Consider the following 16,565-nt stretch of genomic DNA (forward strand, 5'->3'; position numbering starts at 1 on the left):
AGAAAAAACACTTGATACAGTTGGTCTATTTCAATTAATCCAATTTTTATTGTCTGGCATAAATTATGGAGAAAATGTGTCTTCATAGTTTGAATAACAAGAGGTATTGAGAAAAGCAGTTATGAGGGTGACAGTAAATAGTTGAGGTAGTTGTCTGTTGCTTTTACTTATGTCTACTCTTCCATTTATAGCAGCGATGAACGTTGGATGATTAAATGTGCCACCAACTGCATTATGTTATCTTACCTACACCCTCAACTCCTCCTCTTTATGCTTTTCTTCTCATTATTTTCTCTTTCAATGTTATGCTAAAATCACCTTGTACTATGGCTACACTCAACTCTCTTAAGCTTTGTGCTTGCGTTGTTGCATTGATGATGGTGGGTGTGTTCTTTATCTCTGCTGAATCAACCCTTCTGGTTTATTTCAAGCGTGTTCCTCCACCTCGGTCTAGGTCTCCCAATGCAGTTTTTCAGTATCTAGTTGAGGGGTTGGATAGTTCCAATGCATGCAAGAGAAAAACTTGTTCATTTTCATGTGAGGTATGAAATTCCTCTTTTTATAGTCCATTTTTATATTCCTTTGTAAGTTTACCCGGGGGTGAATGGTTTGCATGGACATGGTTTACTATAGTACACTAGTAGCACATGTTGTTTTCATCCATGCTGCGGCAATGATTTGGCTATGAAATGTGTACTTTTATTTGCTATTGAAGTGTGAAAAGAGTTTGTTGATGTTGAGTGTTTGAATTTTGCTTGACAGCTTGATGGCAGAGTTTACCCTTGCCATGATAATGGCATTGTGTTAACCAACTTAACTCTAAATCATGAGCATAGCTTTCTTCTCAATGTCAGCACAAACAAAGGAGAGAGAAATTCATCACTTTACTCATGGTTCATTGGTGAGCTCAATTTCTTTCCTTTCTTCTCACCCCATTTAAGTCTGATTCTCTGGTAATAATACTAAACTTCAGTAAAATCCCTTTGGTGTTTTGCTAATGATTTTCTTTTCACTAAACAGATACAATACCCCCAACTGCTGCCATTACTAGTAAACAGAGCCATACAAATGGACAAAGGATACCAATTGATGTCACATTCAGTGAACCGTGCACTGGACTAGGAGGATTTCATTGCATAAACTCATCAAACTGTGATGTAAGTTGCTTTCATGATGAACATTGTGTTAAAAGTATCTATTGTTTGCTATGTAATTTTCCTTGAAAACGTTGACAACATTTTCACTGGGGTTTAACATGCAAGATTATGGTAGCTGGTCCTGCCCAAGTGGATGCATCTTCTTTACAAACTATTAGACCAGGTACCAAACACAGCCTTGAAGTGATTATCTCCTCAGAAGTTACCTATGGGCGTGTAGTAATCACAATGGCGGAGAATACTTGCACTGACCAGGCTGGAAATCGGTTCACAAGAACCAATGATTCTACTTTGACCATTCATTTTGGTGAGGTTCTGATTGTCATTTTCAAAGCTGTTATGGTTCTATGAACAAAAGAGTATTTTTAAGGGCTCTTATACATTCAAATGGTTTGTCTTAGATAGAAGACCGGTGATGGTGGACTTTTGGACATCTGTTCCATCTTATGAGTTGAAAATTAACGGTATCCCAAGAACAGTAGTTGCAACAAGCAAACCAGAAGACCTGATAATTTTCTTGGACTTCAGCATTCCTATAAGAAACTCAACTAAACAAGTTCTAAATGCACTACATGTTAACTCTGGTGTTTTAACTCCTCTACATGGTAGAAGCAATGGAGCCCGCAGATTTAGTTTTGAAGTAAGAGTGAAAGTGTTGTTTGAGTTTGATATACTAATATAGTTTTCTTACCATGAACACTGGTAGAAGTCATATGCTAACAAAATTAGAAGAGGAATTGAAAAATTCTTAATATTTCATTCCTTTTTATTAATTAGCCTCGTTTTGTAGCTCAAGAACACGTCAAGAACTGAGATTATCACAGTTGAATTACAAGCTGCATCCATTCTTGGCAGGACAGGCACTCCTGTCTCTCCTGTTTCTCCTATCACATTCCTTTATGGTATGCAATAATTTGTACTTACCAATAATCATTTCTCTTAATAACTTTAACTTTAAACCAAATCCTAATCTTTATGGTATGCAATAATTTGTACTTACCAATAATCATTTCTCTTAATAACTTTAACTTTAAACCAAATCCTAATCTTTCTGTAGATTCCATGAAACCCAAGGTGGTACTAAGGACTAGCTCCCTCACTGAAACAAGGGATTTCAACATCAACATAATTGCTGAGTTCACAAAACCAGTATTTGACTTTGGGGCATCTACTGTAGAAATCTCTGGGGGAAGATTGACAAGGCAGGTGTAGCAAACCAGTATTTTGCATAATGGCTCAACACATAAAGTTCAGTTATGAACATATATTACTCTCTTTGCATAATGTCTCAACAGATAAAGTTTATTAACATTATATTTCATTAATGGTTCAAGTAATGTAAAACATCTAAAATTTGTTTGTTTCATGCAGGTTTAAGGAACTATCAAGGGCTTTATACTCATTGAGTGTCCAGGCAGTGACAAAGGAGGTGTCAGTTACCATTCCTGCAGGGAAGGTAACTGATATTTCAGGAAATGAAAATTTGGCATCTAACCAGCTTGATATCAAGCATTGTATGAATATCTCTTTTCCTTCTATTTGTTTCTTATGATAAATGGCTATTATATCACACTTCCCTTATTATTCAAAAATCAAATGTGAATTGTTTACCAAAGCATCAACGAATGATACTGAGAATCAGTGTACTATCACTTGTTCGCTGTGTTTTTTACTCAAACTCTAATATCATATCTTAGATTCCACCCCTGCAATATCCATTGCACTGTACTCTTTTATCAATGCCGGAACAATAGCAACATCGTTGGTAGCTGCTATGGTTTCACTTTCCTCAGCAAATTTAGAAGCATTAAGCATTCTTGCTTTGGGAGGTACAAGCAGTCCCGTTTCCAGTCCATCCATTAACCTACAAGTAAGTAAAGAAACTAATGTATGGTACTATAACAAACAACTCTTTTTTTCAATTTCTTAGGATTTTTCTAGCACATACACCATGGCTTAAACATTTGGAACATTTATCAGGGCATGGTTGGACACCTACAAGTCTTTGCTCTCACGAGTTGGTTTTCAACTAATCAGTATATCAAATACTCTGAGACAACAAGAGGTCTGCGTTGGCTCATACCTCATCACAAGCTTCCCTGGAAAAACTATGACACTTGGTTTTTTGTCTGGGAAAGAGAGAAACTTGAAGGGAGAAGCAATGGCCTATCTTCAGTAGAACATGCTTACAATAAAGATCAACAACATAGTGACTTCATGAACTTGTCTTATGTTGATCACAAACTATCATTTCAATCTGAAAATACCACCAAATATGGTCGGCTTCATAATCAGCATGATATAAGTAAGACAAGTACACTGTATGGTCTACCTCTCAATTCAGTCGAATATTTCACTTATTTCTTGGTGAGTTTAACATCAACTTTAAAAGAAGTATGTGAATAGACAATTGTTTGCAACTGATTCAACTGCCTTGTAGAGAGGAGAACCATTGTCTGCTAGCAACGTCATCAAAGGAATGGAGAGTTACAAAGGGTAGTTATCCTCAATCTTTTTATGTTTAAACAGTACTAGGCTCAAGACATTCACTCACACACCGAACATAGTCACTTATAAAGGACTTGGACTTATTGATTGTGTTCTTGAGTGACAAGAAAAATAAGTTTTGGAATTTGCAGGATTTTTAAGAACATTTGAGATCTCTTTTCTTATAAACAGGTGGCAGGACATGGAGATGAACTTATTCTGGCTTGGTGTAGGGGGAGGATGTTTACTTTTAGTTCATGTGTTCATTTTATTCTTCCTAAGACAGAGAACAGGGAGACCACCTCAAGGCAGGTTAGCAGTCCCCAGGTTTCAGCTATTTCTTCTGATTCTCATGCTACCTTGTCTTTCTCAAGCATCAACATTTGTAATAAAAGGTAAGAAACTGGTTACAACATTGTCTATTCCAGTCATCTAAATTACAAGATTAAAACTTTTATTTGAGTAGAGATTCATGTGCAAATTTATTTCATCCCTTGAGACTACATTTATATGCAGGTGGCACAACAGGGGGAATCATTACTGGGGTGTTGTTACTAGCAGTTCCTGTAGCATTCATCTCTTCAGTATTTCTATTTCTTATTATTGCAATCTACTCCGGAAGTTTTGCCCAATACAATGAATGCAATCAAGTAACAAATGAAGAAAAATGGTACAGAAATTTGTTGTTCTTTTTCATTGGGAGGCCTACTACTGGCAAGTGGTTTGACAGGAATGGACTACCTTCCTCTTTCCTTGCACGCTTTGGAATTCTCTTTGATGATTGGAAGGGTCCTCCAGTATTCATCTTAGGCGATCAAAATGAATCAAATAGCATAACCAAGTGGACTGAAAGTGGCCAAAGTGAGATCACAAGAACGAAGACAGTGACTTCAGAAGACAGTAATGAGGAAACCAAAATCTCTGAATTCAAGAGGGTACTGGGCTGCATGAGAGCATCCTATATCATCATTGACTTACTAAGAAGAGTTGGTTTGGGAATAATATCAGTAGCTTACCCTTCAGAAAATTCAAATAAAAGCCTTTTTGCTTTGATAATCACATCAATACAGTTCATTTATCTGTTTACCACCAAACCATATATCAGTAGAAGTGTACAGGTTGTGGAAGGTATTTCTCTCTTGTGTGAGGTAGGTGTGTTTGCTATTTTAATCCTGCAGAATGGTTCAAACTCAGTTGAAGATGAAACTTGGGAATTGGTCATTCTGTTTCTTCTGCTGTTTACCTTCATTGCTCAGCTCACCAACCAATGGTATGCTATGGTAAATACCCTATTGAAATTCTCGAAGTCTCAGAATAACACTTTGAGACACGGATTAAAGTCTGCAGCCAAGGGACTCATCCTGCCTTTTCTTCCAAGCAAGCATTGGTCTAGTGTTGTATCCACATTCTCCCAACCAGAAACAGACCAGCTTTCAGTGAATCCTATCACAGAATTTGAAAGAAGAAACAGAAATGGATATATGGATCCAATTAGTGCCATGACTGCTACTGTAGTCCCTGTGCAAAGTCCAAGCACACCCAGCCACAATGTCATTGAAAGAACACACCCTACAACCTTAGAGATAGATGCAAACTCTCATATTGAAGTGGAAGGTAAATGGCTAAAGGGGCACAAGGCTGGGCTAAGAAAAGAGCTAAAGATGTTAAGGGAGCTTGCAAAAGCTAGCTTCTCTGGGGATACCAGGGTTGATGAAGCAAGCACCAGCTACACTTCAGGTGAACAACATTCATCAGGTGAAATCTATTTGGGTAATCCAAAGCGAAGATATTACTAACTCTAATGCACAAAAGGGTCATATAACACCACATCCAACTTGGGAAGATTTTGGAAAATTCACATTACTTCGAATTGCTGTTTGTTGAGAAGCACTATTTGTATAGTTTCTTCTGTAGTTTTAGTGACCTTAACTTGCTTCTAATCATTTTTAAATGACTCACATGTGCCGACATTTCTGCTTTTTCTGTCTTTCATTGATGGTGATATCATCCTTAAATATTACAGAAACAGCTACAAATGACAGCTATTCTAATTTCTAAAATCGTGCAATCTAATTACAAATGATGAATACCCATATTTCTGACAGATTTTATGGCACGTATAACACGGAACACTATACAATAATCTCTGTTGACATCACTGCTCAAATTAATGTCGCCTTTCCGAGATAGTGTATCTGTAATGAAATTTGGTTAGATCACTTTCTTAAAGCACTTCTTAACCATACATAATAATTAGTTAAACTAATATTTTATGGGTTAGATCGGATTTTGCATTTTTAAATTTCACACTTCTAGTTTATCGAAGTTTTTAACTTTTAAATCAAATCATAATTGTGGTGATAAGCCCGTTTCCAATGTTTAAGATAGATTTGTAACATTTTAATACAAGATACTACAAGCTAAGGGGCTATGTGGTGATAAGGTTTTTTTGGATGAGAGTGATAGGGTTTTCTCAATTAGTAAAATAAGCCAGGTTTTTTAGTGGGCCAAATACCTACGAGGGTGATAGATTTTTTCCCGATTACTTAAATAATTCATGCAAATGATTTTGTATTCGGTGAGGTGAAGACAAAGGGATATTATTATGAAAAGAGATTGAATAGCTTTAATAAGGATTAAAAGGAGGAAGAACGTTATGAAAGGAAGAGGACAAAAAGGTCTAAGAAAAGAATATAAAGGGAGAACTAGAGAAAGGAAAGAAAACGAACAATATCAATTATTTTTGTCTAAGAGATCTATTTTCTTCTTGGCTCTTAAGAAATGAAAACAACTAGAAGGGCAATTATGAGATGAAGGACATGAAGCAAATATGATAATTCAACCGGTTATATTTAAGATCGATAAGTTCTTATTGAGTACCTGAAGTTATACTGAGGAGATTTATCAATCAGAGTTGTTTGACGGAAAAGTCGATCCAACAACCTTTTATTATTTATTTTCATTACAATTGATTATATCTTATTTTTGTTCTTGTGTATATTTTTTTTCTTACAAACGTTCCTAAAGGTTTTATTGAGACCATAAATAAGTAAGAAGTTGCATATTTGATATATTATTGAAGTTTCTAAGAGGTCATGATTGTTGTCCGATTATTATTGATCGAATTAATCGACAAGAGATAATGACTATCATCCGATTATTATTGATCGAATTAATCGACAAAAATCGATGACTATCATCCAATCATTATTAATCAAATTATTGACAAGAGATAATGACTATTGACCAATTATTATTGATTGAACTATTGATAAGAGGTGATGATTATCGTCCGATCGGTATTGATTGAATTAATCAACAAGAGACGACGATTATCATTTGATCACTATTGATTAAATTATGGACGAGAGACGATTACAATTATTCGGTCACTATTGATCGAAATTATCAACAAGAGCATATCATTATCATCCGATCATACTTGATTGAATTAATTGACTATGAGTACTTACACATTGAGTATCGTTGAACAAAATACTTGAAAGAAAGAAGGTATGTTGATTGTATTTAAAAATGTAAAAAAAAGTAGCAACTTTGACATGGAATGAAGAACAACATAACATTTATTTTAGTATGTCTTGTTATTAGAAAGTTGTGAAATAGTTTTTAGTGAAGAATAGTGCATCTGTACTGAGCATGATGAAACAGGAACGTTAATAGCTTAAACAAAGCATATAAATGTATTCAACGGTGGTAGAACATACAAAATATATAATAAGCAGGTAAATTATTCTTCAACTATTTTTCCATCTTTTACAATTTTGAAAGGTTCCAAAGGAGAAAAGTTATAGTAGGCCCATTATCTATTGGTATGATCGGTTTGTAACTTTTTAGTATAAGATACTAAAAGCTAACGGAACCATGTGGTGATGTACCCATGTTTATGATAGATTTGTAACTTTTTAGTTAAGGAGGTATGTGGTGATAGGGTTTTTCCCAATGAAAGTGATAGGATCTTTCCCTATCAGTAAAATATTTCAGATTTTTTTATTGGGCCAAATACCTATGAGGGTGATAGGTTTTTTCCCGATTAGTTAAATAATTCATACGAAAATTCTAGTAAACAGTAAAGTGAAGACAAAGGGACATTATTATGAAAAGAGATTTCATTGCTTTAATAAGGATTAAATGAAGGAAGAAAGTTACGAAAGGAAGAGGACAAATAGGTCTGCGAAAAAAATATAGAGGGAGAACTAGAGAAAGAAAAAGAGGACAAACAATATCAATTAAGTGTTTTGGTGAAGAGATCTACTTTCTTTTTCACTAGAACAATAATAATGAAAAGTTTTATCTATTAAAAATTAATAAATTTGTCAAATAATAGATTCAATAAAATATTTAATTTGTTATCATACTTTTTTTAAAAGTTCTGCCTGTATATAAAAAAGATAGAATTCATAGGATATAAAAAATCTAAAATATAAAGTAAATGTTTTACTTCGTTGCAACATTACCCCATTTATACATGGATAGTTTAGTTATTAAGATTAAAAAATAAAAATAAAAACATAAGAAAATACATGTTTAAAATATTCAAAAGTTAAAATCACAATATAACAATACATAATCGTAGCTAACGTCTAATATCACAAACACCAATAAAATAATAACATAAGACAAATTACCAACGAAAAGATATTAAGAAGAGGAAAATAAAATAGTCGACTAACTTATCAGTATATCAACGGCTTAATATCAATAGCAGTAATCTATAAAAATAAAATATCTTCAATTAAACTTTAAATACAGCAATTCCTTGCACTTTTATAAAAAAAGAAAAAAAAATACATGACTAGGTAATGATTGATCATATCATATAAAAGAATTAACTTTAAGAACAACAATCAATCAGAACATCATATTTTTTCTTCATTTGGTAAGGGAAATAGACAAAGTTTTAAAAGCATATTAAAATAATAATAAATACAGTTGAAAAATTAGACAAACATAATCAAATAATAAAAGTTTAAAGTTTTAGATAAAACATGAAAATATTGATTTCAATTCTTTCATTGTTTTCCACGAGCTCTTTATATTGGTTGACGATAGGAAGAATTGACATTGATTTTATGAACAAATCAATACTTAAAAATATGAATGTGAATTTTTTGTGATGTTTATTTGATTGAGATTGAGATGACACAATAATGATAATTTTAGCTTAGTGTGTTATACGAAAAGGGTAGTAAATATGAAAAATATATATGAACTTTATGCAATCACAATTCATTCATGAGTAGAGAAGATAGTTACATTTAGGTATTAAGAAAAAGTAGTTATTCAATATGTGATTTGAACTAAGTGATATTCATCATCGACGATTGGTTGAGTTGAGGTTATGATCGTATATATTTGATTATTTCTACAGTTATTTTTACTATTTTTTAATCTGGATTTATATTTGGATTTAGATATGTAAAGTTGAGTTAATTTTATGTTTAAAACATTTTGACGCTTATAGTAAAGTTTCTTTTTCTCGCGATTTGGGAAATGTGTTGTATGAATGTGATCTTTATGTTTTTTATTATTAATTTTATTTAAATAAGTAATATCTCTCTACGACCTTACACCCGACACCAACGTTATGGTCACCGACAATTCTCAACGGATTCGTCATCTCGCTCTCTGGACGACAAAGGCATATCGTCGGGGGTATGGTAACTAGCGAGTTGATTGCTGCGAGAACGGTGTTCGTGATCGTAGCATCGTTCAACAACCCAGACCTCTGAGTCAGGTAAAGATTTCAGTGCGTCTCGTCGATTTAAGCAATTTCTAGCTGCATACGAGGTTTGTGCAGGCAAATGAATGATTTGTATGGGTGATTTTATTCCTAATCAAAATTTTTGGGACTGTTTAGATTAAACATGTAATAGAAATGAATCAACTATGCTTGCTTATAGAAGAATTTCCTATAATTACGTTGAGGGAATGTTGTGTTTAGTGTGGATTGAATAATTGGCTGTTTGAATATCATGAAGTTGATAATTGAATGCATTTGAATATCCTGAAGTTGATAATTAAATGCATGTGAAATTGAGAAATAACATGCTCGTAAACAATTATTTTGTTTCTCAATTTCATCAGTTTAGTTAGCCCTTAGTCATAGTTAAAAATTTTAAATCGATGAAATGAGTTTCAGAAACTCCCCTGGGTACTGTTGTGAATAATGTGAACAAGATTGCTCATGAAGGACTTTATGTATCCAATAGTTCAATCAAATGAAAAATTAGATACCTAGTTGCTTACTAGTTGTCTCGTTGATGCTTGATAGTTTTTAATGACCAACGTGTGAATAAATAGCATCAATTTGATTCATTTCTTCGGCCCTGGTTTTCAACTGTGTATCTCACACAGGTTTTGGTGGTGTCGCATATGCAATGGCCATAATCTGTATCCCACTTGATGCTGGATCCGAAGGTTCACAACCATTATTTGGCCCTTTTATTATATATGCAGTGATTGAAGAGAACTTGCCTTCTTGAGCTTCAGGATGGAAGGTTTGTAAGTAAGCACTGAAATTTGTTCCTTGAATCTACATTATTAATTTTTAGCAATGTGTTATCCATGTAGGGATTACAATCTCTAATTTTTATTGTGATTCCCTTTTTCCAATCATCCTTCTTATGTCATGACTACATTAATTAGGTTCTGAATCTGATTAGTTGGGTACAAAGTTCAAACTTGAATCTATACGAGGTTTGAGTAGTGAATTTTTGGAGTTCTATTAGGAATCAGTTTTTGAGTTAGTTTTTAGTTATTTTTAGTCCATTAAAACTTGTGTAGATAGTTTCTTTACTTATTTTCTTTATGTTTAAATATAGTCCTTAATATTAGCCTAGTTTTAGAGTGCTTTTTAGTTCTTGACCAGTGAAATTTTGAGTTTCTTGTAGAATTCTAATTTTGAGTTGATTTTAGCTTTCTTTAGTTATTTTAAACTTGCATGAATAGACTTTACCTTTGTTAATTTTAAAATTTAAATAAGTTATATGAAGTAGTTCAAAACCACTTAATGACTCCACACACTCTCTTTATAAGTGTGCCTTTGTGTTGGTTTATGATTGAAATTGGTGTTGTTCGTGAGCTTTGTTTCTTTTTTCTTATTCAACAGGTCTTAGATGTGTTCTTTCGTGTGCCAAAGGTGGAAGGCCTTTGCCTAAACAAGACTTCACTTGTTGCGTTGTCATAGGAGATTAAGGTTTTGTTTGTTCTTTCCAGGGTTATCCTCCCCTCTCTTTTAGATGTTTTTGGTTAATCTTTTGGTTTCTGAATTATGATCATTTAGCTTTGGTTGCTTAAATGAATGTTGTATGTGTCGGCTAATATGACAGCCCTTTAGCATATCTTAAAATTCTGGATTTTTTCCTTGAAATGATAATACTTCCAAGTGATCAATATGTTTGTTTATGTGAACGTGTATCTAGTGAAGTTGTGGATATATCAAATAGCTTCATGTGTATATATATTCGTTTAAAGCATCTTCATTATTTCCAAGCACACTAGGAATCTCTTACCAAGCAGGTTTATCTTGCTATCTGGTCCAACAAGTATAGTGTGGTGGAATTTAATATTGTTCTGTTGAATTTTGTTTTTTAATTTCACTTTGGTTTGACTAATACTATTTATTTATAAATTTTAAAGAATCTTACCAACAGGCCCTTGATAGCCATGGAATTGTGGTTTTTGTCGCTGCTCAATCACGTGTGAACTTTTATGTTAGTTTTAGTAACGTTTTTAACCTATAACCTTTTATTAAGAAAAAGTTACTAAAAATTTCTAATAACATTTTTATAATGTCACTTTTCTATTAAAAAAATGTTACTATAAACTTTTAGTAACATTTTAAAAATGTTATACTTTTATTAAAAAAAATGTTACTTAAAATCTTTAATAATATTTATGTAAATGTCTCTATTACTATGTATAAATGTTAAAAAAAATTAATGGTAACATAAGAAATACGTAACATGTGATAAAATGTTACTAACATTTTTCATTGTTTAGTAACATTTTTAGTGTTATTTTTAAGATGCTTTTAATTTATTAAAAGATGATTTTAATTTGTTAAAATGTATTTATTTAGGTTTGGAATAATTGTAGAAAACATTTTAATCAATTATATAATTGCTTTAATCGATTGTAATCACTTAAAACAATGCATAGTTTGAGGTTTTTTATTTTAATATGTTAAAATGAGTTTTTAATATATTAAAATCTCTTTAGCTCGGTAAAATTTTTTTAACTCTTTTTGTTTTCATTTGGTAAAACAACGAGTTAACCAATCAATTTCATAAAATTAACATATTAAAACGTAGTTTTAATCCATTAAAATAAACAACCTGAAATCTATATAACTCTCATTTCAAATTCATTTTAACATTAGATCAAATCCCAAGTCTCTAAAAACGTTTCTACTATTGAGAGATAGTTCATACTGAGCTAAAATCTTATCTTAGAGTTTTCTTTATACAAAACCAAGATAAAAAAATGTGTTTTCGAGAGAAACATAGTTCTTCACTTGGTTTTTCTTATTCTACTATGCCTATTTTGTTCCAAGTGTTTTTTTGACAATCTTTAAATAGTGTTTCAAATTTAGTATAGTAATATTGTGTTGTTAAGTGTGAAATCAAATCGGAAAATTACCTCTTGACAAAAAACCTTTTGATAAATTTATTAAAGTTTCTAAAAATAGAATTAAAATAGATTAAATTTTTATTTTTTAATTAAAATAAAATAATAAAATAATGTTTTTTTTACCTGAACAAGAAACTTTGTCAAAAACTTTGTTAAAAGCTTTGTGAACCTATCATAACTCAATCAAATCTTGTGGTTTTCAAGATTTGGTACTTGAGTGTTTTACTTTTATTGTATTGGTTCCATGTTTGTAAAACTCAACTAGACATAGTTCTTAAATAGAGTAGCGTAGTTATTCGTATCTCTCTTCTCTTCCTATCTCTTTTACATTTGATTATTGATAAAAAAAATTATCTTGTTTCGATATAAGTGTTAAAAGCAACCAAATTCTAAAATTAAGCGGCTTAATAAAGATTTCATTCTAAGTGTTTTTGAAAATTTGAAATAGTTTAGTTAACGCTATTAAACTCAACGATTCTTTAAATTTAACACTAACCTTTTGTTTTACTTTTGCAAATATTTTTAAAACTATGAAATCAAAGTTATCAAGTAGTTAATATAATTTTTTTTTTTAAATATCTCAAATATGTAAATTAACAGTAACAGTAACATTTTTTTTATTTTATACATTCATTCAAAAAAAATTGTTTCATGTTTTTTAGTAAAAAGGATACAATTTAAGAAAGTTTAAAATATTTTCATTAATGTCAAATATAAATAATTCATTTGGCTTATAAATGAAAGTTTATGTTATGACTTCGTCATACATAGACACTTCTCCCAACATCATATTATTGGGATTATAACACTAATATATATATATATATATATATATATATATATATATCAACTTAATTCAAAATACATCAAGCGATTACAAATTTTTATATAAAAAAAAATTGATGATTATAATCCATACATCAATAACTTATATGATATTCTTAATAAAATTGACGTATGGATTATAATCATTTTTTTTTCTTTGGAAAATAAGTAAGGTTGAGTTTTTCCTTTACCTATAAAATTTTAGGTTAAATTATTCTTTTGATCCTTCTATTTGTTAAGAAATTTCAATTTGGTCTTCAAATTTTTTGTTGTCTCAATTTGATCCTCATTTTCTTAATAATGACTCAATTTGGTCATTGCTGTTAATTTTGACCAGACAGTGTCAAAGTCAACACCACGTGTCAATTTCTAATTTTTTTGAATTTTTTTTATCTTTTACACGTGTCACTTCACAGTTGTGTCACATGTCAAAATGACTCAATTTGGTTCTTATATTTGTTTTTAGTTTCAATTTAGTCTCAATTTTTGTAAAAATGAAGCAATATTGTCCCTCCTTTGATTGACACTCAATTTAATCTTTGCATATAACTTATGATGATATTCTTAATAAAATTGACGTTTTTATTAAATATTTGTAGAAAAATTTTTAAACAAGTTTTTTTTTTATTTTTATTATTAAACAAAGTTAAACCCCAAACTTAATTTCAAAAATTAACAATTTTGTCATCATATATAAAGGTATCAAGTGTATCATATTATACAAACTTAGTGAAGATTAAAAATCAAATAACTTGTCACACATAAGTTTAGGAACTAAATTTCAAGTTCAAAACAAAACCAAAGTCTAATATTTTGTATAGAATTTAAAGTTAATTTAAAATATTTATAGAAATATTTAATAAAAACGTTAATTTTAGTAAGAATATCATCATAAGATTTATAAAAAAGTAAATTTAGTGTCAATTTAAGGAAGGACAATATTATTTTTATAAAAAATTGGAACTAAATTGAAACTAAAAAAAAATATAGGGACCAAATTGAGTCACTTTGACATGTGGCACAACTATGAAGTAACACGTGTAAAAACTTAAAAAATAATAATAAAAGAATTAAAAAAAACTAGTAATTGACACTTGGCGTTGACTTTAACACCGTCTGGTCAAACTAACGGTAAGGACCAAATTGAATCATTTTTAAGAAAATGAGAACCAAATTGAGACAACGAAAAACTTGAGGACCAAACTGAAATTTCTTGACAAATAAAGGGATTAAAAGAGTAATTTAACCAAAATTTTACCATAAAACCTCAAAATTTACAATACAATTATTAAAAACATTTATAATTGAATGAAACAAATTCTCATTTTTCTTTGTAGTGGTTGGGGCACAATCAACGTTATTACTTGATGGTGGAAAAATAATCAATAAGTTAGCGTGAGTAAGAGAGAGAAAATTGAAAGAGGAAAATGAAATCGAAACAATGATGCTGGAAAACGAATTTGAAAGCAGTAGGAAACGAAATCGAAAGCAGTAAAACATGAAAATGAAAATGAAATCAAAATTGAAATGAGACGAAATTTAAAACAGGGAGTGATATCCAAAATGAGAAAGAGCGATAAAAAGCAAGGAGACTGAAATTGAAAGCAAGGAGAACGATCTTCATTACCATAACCTTCAAACAAGAATGATGGAGGCACGGTGGCTATGGAGGCTCGCACGCAAAGACTGCACTTTCTTACTCCTACGGTAACACGAGTTATTAATTAAAAATTACAAAAAGGAGAAAAATGAAAAAAAATAAAGTGGGATTCAAATTTTTTAGGGTTTCTTAGAAAAATCCTGCTAATTAAAGAAGGTTTTTAAAACCTCCACAATGTGTATTTTTTATAACCCCAACTAACAAACCTCAACTAAAATTACATATTTTTGTAGTGATTATGCCTAAGATAAATCACATTAATCACAAAAATCATTTACAGCAAACAAGATACACTTTTACTATCAAATCTATGTATTTTGGGTTTGAAATATGACATTTTCGACTATATTCAAATATTTAACGTTTCAAATCCATCATCTGGAACTCATCACATAACCATGAAATTCATCATATAATCATTATTTAAACATTATAACTAGTGAACTACCTTGATGACAATCGAAAATCAACACCCTCTCCACCTTATGATCGAGAACAATCCAGAAGCATGTGAGAGACATTCAAACCAACACCAAAATGGCCGACAAAAATCAAGACCTTGTTCTTAAGAACCAATACAAGACAATGAGACTTCAGGTTTCAGTAATCGACAGACCTATACAACATATAATAAAATTGGAGGATGAAAGGGATAATTAATGATGCATAAAACAATACTAAACGTAATTAAGGCGTGATTAGACCTTCACTAATTTGTGAACAATACAAAGTCTTGATGTAACTCTATAAATAGAAGTGAGTGGTGAGGTAAAAATTTTAGATTGCATCATAATTAATAACTATCTTTTGTCTGCATGAAAACACAATATGATGCTGACTTGAGCATCATAAATTTTTCTGCAAATATTCGCCCTTTGTGTTGAAGATCGAATGGAGATAGAGTTGATCCAAAGCATCTAATAAGAGGAGGATCAACTAGGGCTAAGAAGATTATAGCTAAAGGAGAAGAGTAGTAGTCTTGTAAAAATACTTCATAGACAAATTCTATTCATATCACTTACATTAAAATAAAATTATCTTTTTACTCATACACATCTTGAATTTATTATAATGTACTTTTTTTACTTCTTTTGTATCATTACAATAAATTTAAATATAAAAACAACATAAAACAATATCTAAATAATAAATTTTAAATAAAGGTAAAAATATGTTTTAGATCCCTAAAGTTTGACCTTAATTTGGAAATGATCCTTGGTCGAAACTTGGTCATTGTTTGGTCCTTACACTTTCAAAATTATTGTTTTTGATCCTTATTTATAGATGATGTTAAAAATAATTTTTTGTGACAAACGGTGTGTCCCATTTTATTTAATTTTTTTATAAAATAAAATACAGGGTCGGCTTAGCCCACACTTTTGACAAATTATTAAAAAAATTAAAAATAATAGTGTAGGCCTATCCCACGCTTTCTTTTAATTTAATTTATAATATATTATTAATATATAGTCATAATAATATTAATAATAATAATAATTGTATAATTATAATAATAATAATAATTTTATATAATTATTAATAGTATTATTATTATATATTAATATTAATAATTAATAATATTATAAAATAATAATATTAATATTAATATATAATTATTATTAATATTATTAATAATAATTATTATTATATATCAATAATAATATTAATAATAATTGTAACGTCCCATTTAATAAAAAAATACTATTAAATAAAACATCACATAATATAATAAAATAGAGCACAAATGAAAAAGTATACTAGAATAGCTATTACAGTCATTCAAA

At 30.5% G+C, this 16,565-nt stretch overlaps 1 protein-coding gene and 1 long non-coding RNA gene across 4 annotated transcripts; both read left to right on the forward strand.

Moving 5' to 3' along the window:
• The first annotated feature begins 224 nt into the window (after positions 1-224).
• On the forward strand, positions 225-5,623 carry LOC114180015 (uncharacterized). Of its 2 annotated transcripts, XM_028066498.2 has the most exons (13): positions 225-542; positions 763-901; positions 1,021-1,157; positions 1,263-1,464; positions 1,559-1,797; positions 1,948-2,059; positions 2,215-2,359; positions 2,529-2,671; positions 2,855-3,027; positions 3,138-3,524; positions 3,598-3,653; positions 3,837-4,039; positions 4,161-5,623. In XM_028066498.2, the coding sequence occupies exons 1-13, from the start codon at positions 306-308 to the stop codon at positions 5,438-5,440; spliced, it is 3,453 nt and encodes a 1,150-aa protein (XP_027922299.2). In that variant the 5' UTR covers positions 225-305; the 3' UTR covers positions 5,441-5,623. The 2 variants fall into 2 exon arrangements, with proteins under 2 accessions (XP_027922299.2, XP_085526707.1); XM_085670581.1 differs by lacking the exons at positions 225-542; positions 763-901 and having other exon boundaries at positions 1,020-1,157; positions 1,273-1,464.
• A 3,593-nt stretch (positions 5,624-9,216) lies between these two features.
• On the forward strand, positions 9,217-11,161 carry LOC114195666 (uncharacterized). 2 transcript variants are annotated; one of them, XR_003606525.2, is made up of 3 exons: positions 9,217-9,399; positions 10,020-10,170; positions 10,774-11,161. It is a non-coding gene; the product is annotated as an uncharacterized LOC114195666 (long non-coding RNA). The 2 variants fall into 2 exon arrangements; XR_003606524.2 differs by having other exon boundaries at positions 9,219-9,399; positions 10,020-10,162.
• Positions 11,162-16,565: the final 5,404 nt, after the last annotated feature.

The sequence above is a fragment of the Vigna unguiculata genome, chromosome 1 (genome assembly GCF_037176805.1).
Source record: "Vigna unguiculata cultivar grain cowpea cultivar isolate G323 ecotype 2 chromosome 1, ASM3717680v1, whole genome shotgun sequence".
In the NCBI taxonomy this organism is placed as follows: Eukaryota; Viridiplantae; Streptophyta; class Magnoliopsida; order Fabales; family Fabaceae; genus Vigna; species Vigna unguiculata.